This window comes from Impatiens glandulifera, chromosome 7 (genome assembly GCF_907164915.1).
Source record: "Impatiens glandulifera chromosome 7, dImpGla2.1, whole genome shotgun sequence".
Taxonomy (NCBI): Eukaryota; Viridiplantae; Streptophyta; class Magnoliopsida; order Ericales; family Balsaminaceae; genus Impatiens; species Impatiens glandulifera.
Window position 1 is genome coordinate 16,563,191 of NC_061868.1, and position 9,894 is coordinate 16,573,084.

The window sequence follows — 9,894 nt, forward strand, 5'->3', positions numbered from 1 at the left end:
AAAGCACATTCATCTTTGGAAACTCTACTTTCATATCTTCCTCCTTTCCCTTTTGATTTTCTTTGTTGACGGCCCCTGACCATCAATGCTTCATCTGTTGTACATAATTTTGTTTTTCCTTTTGTCATACTTTCTCAATTCATGACTATATAAAGCCAAACTTACAACATCAAAAGAAACATTTCCCTTCCCATGAAGTAACGTTGTTTCTAAGTGTTCAAATTCATCAGGAAGGAACGATAACAACATCAAAGCAAGATCTTCATCCTCAAACTTAACATCAAGGTTTAATAGATCTGCTACTAACTGATTAAACTTAGTAATATGTTCATTCATAGTAGTACCTGATTGGTAATAAAACTGGAACAACCGATTCTTCATAAGGAGCTTATTCTTTAGAAATTTATCCTCCAATGTTTTACACAGTTTCTGTGCAGAAGTTTCGTTCTTCATGGCATACTTTTGCTCTTTAGATATGCATGATCGAATTGTTCTGCATGCCAACCGATTCATGATACTCCACTCTTTTTCTTCTATATCATCTGGCTTTTCAACCTCAATAGCAATATCTAGACCCTACTAAAAAAGAAAATCTAGAACCTCACCTTGCCATATGCTGAAATGCTCAGTTCCATGAAAGATTTCCACCGCAAACTTCAAATTCGATATCAGTGTCCTCATCCAGGATGAAGAAGGAATTGACGCCCCTTCTAAAGACTCCACCATTCCAAGAACGAACCTTCGGATCTGATATCACTTGTTGGGAAAAACCCTAACAGAAACACAAAAGAAGAAAACAACCGAAAAAACACATTAATAGAATTTGATAACAGAGTTTGGCTAAAATGTTGCCTACGTCTCCGAGCACTAAGGCTATCAATTAATAAGAAAGAAGAGATACAAGTATTAGGTGCAATAAACCAAAAAGGACATAGTTTTTTTTATACACTAAGAAACTTCCCCAACTTCCATCATCTTCCGATGTGGAATTATATTATAATTGTGAATATAGTTTCTTCCATAACAACTATATTCACAATTAGAATAGAATCCCACATCGGAAGATGATGAGAGTTGGGGAAGTTTCTTAGTGTATAAAAGAAACTCTTCCCTCTTTGGTATATTGCACCCAATACTTGTATATCTTCTTCCTTATTAATTGATAGCCTTAGTGCTCGGAGACGTATGCAACATTTTGGTTGATTCGTCATCATTTCTCAGCTTTCATCTGAATCATTTTCAGCCCATTTGTTCTTTGCTTTTCACAGCCAGTAGAGCCTTCTGCTCCTTCATGTTCTTCTTGTCGAAAGGCTTTTTGTCATCCCTTTTGGGTTTTCTGCAATCAGCCTTGAAGTGACCTGGTTTGTCACAATTAAAACATCTTAAGTTAGCATTAGACTCATTTTTATAATTTTTTTCTGTTTGAATTAGAGTTAGAATGATTCTTCCTCATGAATTTGCAAAACTTCTTGACAAATAGTAACATCGCGTTGTCGCTGATTTGTTCAGCAGACTTCGCAGTTGTTGAAGTAGGTGACTCTTCCGTAATCACCAATGCTTGTGTTGCGATGGAGGTGGAGGGCACCTCCTCATCCCTTGAGTTTATTTCAAACTCATAGGCCTTCAGATCGGAGAATAGATCATACAACTCGATCATGTTGAGGTCCTTGGATTCCCTCATGGCCATCGTCTTGATATCCCATTTTCTAGGTAAAACTCTCTTATCTTTGATAACAACTCCTCTATTGCTATATATCTTTTTCAGGGTTGAGAGCTCAATAACTACGCTACTTAATCTTTCATCGAATTTAGTCATAGTCTCACCCGAACGCATCTTGATGCTGTCGAATTTCTGTGTGGAAACCATCAACTTGTTTTCTTTTGTTTGTTCGTTGCCTTCACAAAGTTGAGTCAACTTTTCCTAGATCTCTTTGCCAGTAGAACATAATTTGATCTTGCTGAACATGTTCTTGTCCAAAGTTTTGTAGAGAATATCTTTTGTCACGTTGTCGAGGTTGGCATTCCTCTTATCTTGGCAGTCCACTCGTATATGGGCTTCTCCTTCATCTCAGGAGCACTCTTAGTTGTATTTATGGTTGTGTTGACCTTCAGAATATTAATGGGACCATCTGTGATGACATACCACATATCATGATCTTGAGCCACCAGATGTGTCTGCATCATGATCTTCCAGTCATCATAATCTTCCTTTGAGAACATTGGAATCTTGTTTAGGTAAGACATGCTTTAGATATCTGTAGAAGTTTAAGAATAGAAACCTTGTTCTAACACCACTTGTTAGGATCGAAATACAACAATAGAAGGGGAGTTGAATATTGTTGTACTATTTTTCACTTTAAATGCGATTTTAATCCTGTTAAGGACTGAAAATATATTTCTATTTTTTAACAAATCTTAGAAAGTTCTTGAACGGTTTCAAGTACAGAAAATGTTTGCGGGATTTGAAGCGGCATATATAACGGTGAATGAAACAGTAAACAGACAACACACGATTTTATGGATGTTCAGAGATAAAACTCCTACATCACCCCTTCTTCTGTTTCCAAAAAGATTTCACTAGAAGACTTTGATTTGTATAGCCTCTACACAAACCCACTCAGATCACAAGTCTTAGTAAATGTTTGTCTGAACTTCTAGTTATCACACTCTCTTGTTGAACAGACAACGTTTTGTTCAACTTACACAAATCAACTATTTATGCAATAATACAAATAATTATCTCTCAAAGCATATCGTAACGTTTATGCTTGACGTGTTCACTTACGAAGAACGAGCTAGAGAGAGTAATTTAATGATTTAAGAGCGTAGAGAGCCGGAGAGATTCGTCGTTGTCCTTTGATGCCCTTTTATATTTTATGCATGTCAACAGTCAAATCTATTTTGTTGACACATGGCAGCGGTACATTTGTCGTACGTTTGGCGTATGGGGCGGTACGCTTGGGAATCGAATATTCGTTAGTACGTGGCGTATATGGTAGTGCACCTGGGAATGGAATATTCGTTCGTATGTGGTAGTGCGCAAGCAAATGGAATATTCATTCGTACTAAGCTAACGTGGAATTTGACTGATATCGAGCACTGCTGATAATCAACTCTACTGATGAGCTACCATGCTGATAGCATACTCAACTGTTGGCGCAACACTACTATTGGCACAACTCAGCTATTGACAACTCAGTTATTGGCGCAACACTACTATTGGCACAACCAAGCTGTTGGCAACTCAACTGTTGACGCAACCCAGCTGTTGGCACAATCCAACTATTGGTGCAACATTGTTGTTTGGCTACTTGGCTGTAGCACAACATAGTTGTTGACGCAACACTGTTGTTGGCTACTCGACTATTAACGTGAGTCTTCTGATAGCGCATCTTCAACTCTACTGACGTCAACTCTGTTGTTAGCGTTTCTTCAGTTCATGCTGATGTCAACTCTATTGATAGCGCATCTCTGCTGACGTCAGCTCAGTTGTTTGAGAGACTCTGCTGCCAACGAGTCTTCAGCTTTACCTACGCATACACACAATACCGAACTTAGTTTTATTTCATCATCAAAACCATGTGTGTTCATTTTAATTATCCTAAGTTCATTTTAATCAATTAAAATGTTTTCCTTAATTCAACTTAATTAACGATTTCCCCTTTAATCTTAATTCCTCTTTTCCCCATTTTTAACTTAATCTAACATAGGCCATGAAACTTATTTGGCAATAAATATCAACGACGACATTTGTTGGTAGGTTGTTGATAGTCTAAAAACTATTAGGGACGGCGATAACATAATGTCGTGGCTAATATTATAGATTATTAATCACAATATTATGTTATCGCCGTGGCTAATATTCTAAAGACTATTAGGAACGGCGATAGCATAAGATCGTGGCGGATAATTTTGATTAACCACGGCGTAACTTCGCCGTGACTAATAATTTTTTTATTAACCACGACGGTTAAGTCGCAGACACTAATAATATTTATTAACCACAACGTAACTTCGCCGTCTCGCCAATGTTCTCCACTAAAAGTCTTAATTCTACCAGTGCTATAATACCACAATTAAACATCTAAAATGTCATTGCATACTCTGCCAAAAGTCGGGTTCAAGATGTTTTCGGTTGTCTTCTTAAAATAAAATGATAACAATTATTAAGTTATTAGAATTAGAAAGATGGTTGAAAAATAATTAAAATTAGGTATTCATATTGAGTAAAATTGTTCATAAGAAAACATAAAGTTCATAAATTTTGTTTTCTTAAGAATTATCATATGTTATCTTAATGGATTAATAGATAAAAGTTTTAAAATAAAATTAATTTAAAATAATTAATTTATTTTATTTACCCAATAAAATTCATTGACTATTGTCCAAATATACATGCAGCCACACTATTATCTTATAGATAAGATTATTAGAAATATGACACGTCATATTTGTGTTATCTACGTGTCGCCATTAGGTTACAAAGGCTCGTAAATTGCGTTATTCATCTTAACACATCAGTTGCCAATTCAACCTTTGCCCCTGCAATTAAAAATAAAAGCTTCACCCCCCATTGGATCACTCCAATCAACTATATCCAATAAAAATAAAAATAAATTTAATTTGGATAATTACAATCCTTTCTGTATTGTTATTATTAAGAAAAATAAAATAAATGACATTTAGTAAAAGTAATAATTTTTTAAAATAAATGACACAAGCCTAAAATAAATATGTCTCCCTTAAATCAATCAAACTACACCTCATTAGATTTCACACACCGTCACACCGACTAAACACGTCACATAGTGGAGGAATATGGATTAGTTTATTTCTTTTTTTTTTTTTAAATTGTTATAAAAGCTTATATATCTACGAGTAAGAAATTATAATAGTTTACATATATACGTACATTTAATTATATGAGTCGCATAAATTGATAATATATATATATATATATTTAATTAAAATGCAAAATTAATAAATTATGATAGACAATATTTTTTTAGAAGGTACCATATAATTTTTTTTAAAGACAGATGCCTATATGCTAACATGACATCTAAACAAAGGTAACCAAGATGCATGACGAAAGTAATAAAGACTTTTTACAATGAAGAAACAAAACAATAGCAAGCAAATGAAAGACAAAATAAAAGACTAATAAACACTTAAATTCTAAGGAAAATAGTTAGATCCTACAAAATTAAAAGGGACCCATTGAACATAAAATTAAAAGGGAACCAAGATCTAACCTAAAAAGAATAATTTAAACAACCATCTTTCGATTAAATGATACATTTAACCTTGAAGACACGAGTTCATGCGTCTTATCTCTCACTTATAAGTTTCAACATAAAAGTAACTAATCTTTATTTTATTTTTTTAAATTTGTCAATTAGAACTATATATATTATGAGTAATGATACATACATCACCCTTATACAATACCTTCACACAACACTTATCTCATTTGGAAAGAAAGAGAAAAAAAATCTTAAAAAAAAATACAAGACATAGAAAAATATTTTCTCTTTCTTTTCAAATAAGGTAGATGCTATGCGAATGTGCTGTATATATTATTACTCATATATTATTAGTTTGTATCTTTATTTCTTTAAAATTTTCTCATCATTAATTAATAACAATGAACTGAAAATCAATACTAAATAAAAAATCCACCACTAGAGAAAATTATTAAAAATAATAAAAGTGAAATTGAATTAAATTTCCGACTTATAATAAATTTATTTTAGGATATATGAAAATGATATATTTCATCTACAAAATAATAAAATAATAAGGATTGGTAAAGTGAGAATATAAAGAAAAATGAAAAAAAATAAGATTTTATCTAAAACCATAACAAATATTATTTCTCGATATTTGTTTCATTATTGTTTTTTCCTTTGAAATTTCTCTCTTATCCTCTGACATTAGTTGCCACCATCCCCCATCCTGTGTCAATATCTCTACCCTAATACCCGTTGTGTTTGATTATAAATAAGAGCACTTGGCATTACCAGAAACCTCACCATTGCTGTATAATCAATACTTCTTTTTTCTCTCTCTCTCTTACAAATTCACAAACAATGGCTGCATCTTTCTCTGTCCCATCCATGGTTAGTTCTTCTTTCTTCATCATGATTCATGCATGTTTGTTTAATTGCTTTTTTGAAAAACAAAAACAAGAAATTTGATGTTATTATGTATGTATAGATCTTGGAAGAAGAAGGGAGGTTTGAAAGTGAAGTTGCAGAAGTTCAAACATGGTGGAATTCCGATCGTTTTAAACTCACGCGCCGCCCTTACTCCGCTAGGGATGTGGTTTCTCTCCGTGGAAGTCTTCGACAATCGTACGGTTCCAACGAGCTTGCGAAGAAACTATGGAGAACACTCAAGACCCATCAAGCCAACGGAACCGCTTCTCGAACCTTCGGTGCCCTAGACCCTGTTCAAGTTACCATGATGGCTAAACATCTAGACACGATCTATGTCTCCGGTTGGCAATGTTCGTCGACTCACACCAGCACGAACGAACCCGGACCTGACCTAGCTGACTACCCATACGACACCGTTCCGAACAAAGTCGAACATCTCTACTTCGCTCAACAATACCACGACCGAAAACAACGGGAGGCTCGCATGAGTATGTCGAGAGAGGAGCGTGCCCGGACGCCTTTCATCGATTATCTTAAACCGATAATCGCCGATGGAGATACCGGGTTCGGCGGGGCCACTGCCACGGTTAAGCTTTGCAAACTTTTCGTGGAACGCGGCGCAGCAGGTGTCCACATCGAGGACCAGTCCTCGGTGACGAAGAAGTGCGGTCACATGGCGGGGAAAGTGCTCGTGGCGGTTAGCGAACACATTAACCGTCTTGTGGCAGCTAGACTTCAGTTCGACGTGATGGGCGTCGAGACGGTTCTTGTCGCGAGGACCGACGCTGTTGCGGCGACGCTCATTCAGAGCAACGTCGACACCCGGGACCATCAGTTTGTCCTTGGGTGCACGAATCCGAACCTGCACGGGAAGGGTTTGGCCGAATTGTTGTCGGAGGCCATGTCTCTCGGGAAGTCGGGGCCTGAGCTCCAGGCCCTCGAGGACAACTGGTTGAAGATGGCGAACTTGAAGACGTACTCCGAATGCGTGGCGGATGCCATCCGCGAGTTACCGGTGAACGAGATCGAGAAGAGTAGGAGACTAAATGAATGGACGAACCAATCTAGTTTCGAGAAATGTTTATCGAACCAACAGGCTCGGGAGCTCGCAGGAAAACTCGGCCTCCCGAACCTGTTTTGGGACTGGGACCTACCCAGAACGAGAGAAGGTTTCTATCGGTTCCGCGGCTCAGTCGAGGCGGCGATCGTTAGAGGCTGGTCGTTTGCTCCCCATGCGGACATCTTATGGATGGAGACTGCGAGTCCCGATTTAGTCGAGTGTACGAAGTTCTCTCATGGCATGAAATCACGACAGGCGGAAACTATGTTAGCGTATAATCTATCGCCTTCGTTCAATTGGGATGCGTCGGGAATGAACGATGAACAGATGATGGATTTCATTCCTAAGATTGCGAAGTTGGGTTATTGCTGGCAGTTCATAACCTTGGCCGGTTTTCATGCCGACGCACTCATTACCGACACTTTCGCAAAGGATTATGCTCGTCGGGGAATGTTGGCTTATGTCGAGAAGATTCAAAGAGAGGAAAGACACCATGGTGTTGATACATTGGCTCATCAGAAGTGGTCTGGTGCTAATTACTATGATAGGGTTCTTAAGACAGTTCAAGGGGGCATCTCTTCAACCGCAGCCATGGGCAAAGGTAAAAAATAACATTATATTTTATTGGGCTGGGGTCTCAATCCATGTCTCGCGATCGCGATCGAGACCCATATCTCATATGTTTTATTTTCGTAGGGGTGACGGAGGAGCAGTTCGAGAAGTCGTGGACTCGGACCGGAGCATCGGATATGCATGTGAACGGTGATGTCGTGATTGCGAAATCGAGGATGTAAGGAGAAAGGCGAAGCGTGTTTAAATAAAAATGAGTTGGTGTTTGTAGTAGTAATACTTATAATTTGGGAGTATTTTCAATTGGTGTTGTTAGTCATGAACAATATTATATTGTGGCTTTAATTTCCTATCATAATGTAATATTTGTTTTTTATTGAGTCCTAAATTTCGTCTTAAACCTAGTCTTTGTCACACCGGCTAAGGGTACACCGGTGATCATGGGGCTAAGGGAGGGGACTAGAAATTTCACTTTTAAGTGATATGATATAAATAATACAATGTATTGTTTTTATTACTTTTGTTGGGTTCAATTTCAAATTATGTAAAGTTTTTTTCATTTCATGTCACATCACATGTTTAATTTTTTATGTTACACAAAAATATGGACTTTAAATTTAAGTTGGGCTTTAAAAGACCATCAACCCTCAAGTTAAATTATATATTGTATAAAAACAATAATTGGGGGCTAAATCCAAAAAACACTAAATTAGGTCTATCTTTTAAATCATTTAATTTTTTTTATTACTCATGTGATGTAATGTGAGTATTTATGTCTATTTTTTAAAAAATTAATATTTTTAATTAATGCTTGTGCAAAATAAATAAATGCTAGAATATTGACACATATTTTCAAGTAACATTTAAATTAATTCATCTGTTTATTCTTCAAGTAGGCCCTTGTTGCTCTTTTTCTAAGTAGGGTTTATATTCATTGTGTTCACAATTTATCACTATAAATGAATCAATAGATGTTATTAATATTTAGAATTGGAATTCAGTTGGATTTGAATGAAAAAATATTATTAAATTTGTTTATATATATATATATATATAAATATTAAGATATATTTTAAAATATTATTTATTTAAATTAATATTCGAATGAAATATTAAAAAAATATTATAAAAAAATTATTTTTTCTTTGTTCTAACTGGATCAAACTCTAAATAGGGATTATATTTGATTATTTGTTTTTTTTTTAAGTAAAACAAAAACAAAAATAGTAGTGATTAATGATATATTTTGGTAACTTTCAACTGAATTTGGCATTGGTTATTGTAATATTTGTAGTACTTATGTAATCACATTTTAATAAAGTCTTAATTTACTTTAAGAATTATGATAAATCACATGTTATTATGTCAAATTAAATAAAGCATAAATAATAATGGTGAACTAGTGATATATGTTGAGTTACTGTGAAAAATATATAATTATTGACATACCAACTTAATGCATGTATCAAAGCTTATTAGTATGTTTAAAAACTACTTTTTGTTATAGTTATTAGAGTTAAAAAAAAATGAGTGTAATTAAAAACAAAATCAACATGGATACACTTGTTTAAAAAACAATTGAAAATAAAGAAGATTTAGTATCTAATACCATATAGATCTTAGATTGTATGGATATATCGTACCCAATATGAGGTTTTAGATAAAGTAAGACCTTCTTTTCTTTATGTTTTTTAAATAATTAATACAAAATTATTTTTTCAATTAATTACTTCTCAAATCACTAATTTCATTACTAAAATACCTTAAATTTTAAATTATTATTTTTTATTTTATTTATATATATCAATACTTTTTAACTTTTTTTAAAAAAATAATCATTATTTCCTCAAAATTATCAACAATTATTATTTTTTTTCTCCTTCTAGATTTAAATAAAAAAACCTCAAATCCGAACCAGTTTAAAATTTAGTAATTAAACATTAGAAAAGGGAATGTAAAATTAGGTTATTTGAGGACATATACAAATATAAAATAAACACTAACTAAATAATATGTCACATTATAAATCCACAAATTATATAACATTTATGTTGAATTAGTTGAAAAATATATATATTAATTGGTCGAATAAGTGACTTTTCC

General features: G+C 34.4%; 1 protein-coding gene across 1 annotated transcript; it reads left to right on the forward strand.

The window, feature by feature from the left end:
- Window positions 1–6,092: 6,092 nt before the first annotated feature.
- Window positions 6,093–8,033, forward strand: LOC124909582 (isocitrate lyase). The gene is made up of 3 exons (XM_047450249.1): window positions 6,093–6,122; window positions 6,220–7,822; window positions 7,918–8,033. The coding sequence occupies exons 1-3, from the start codon at window positions 6,093–6,095 to the stop codon at window positions 8,013–8,015; spliced, it is 1,731 nt and encodes a 576-aa protein (XP_047306205.1). The 3' UTR covers window positions 8,016–8,033.
- The last annotated feature ends 1,861 nt before the right edge of the window (window positions 8,034–9,894 follow it).

Bases quoted from the DNA above. Each gene is read 5' to 3' on its own strand.
- LOC124909582 (XM_047450249.1), top strand. From the start codon at position 6,093: ATGGCTGCATCTTTCTCTGTCCCATCCATG. The intron at 6,123-6,219 runs GTTAGTTCTTCT...ATGTATGTATAG, and splicing joins CTTTCTCTGTCCCATCCATG to ATCTTGGAAGAAGAAGGGAG. The intron at 7,823-7,917 runs GTAAAAAATAAC...TTATTTTCGTAG, and splicing joins AACCGCAGCCATGGGCAAAG to GGGTGACGGAGGAGCAGTTC.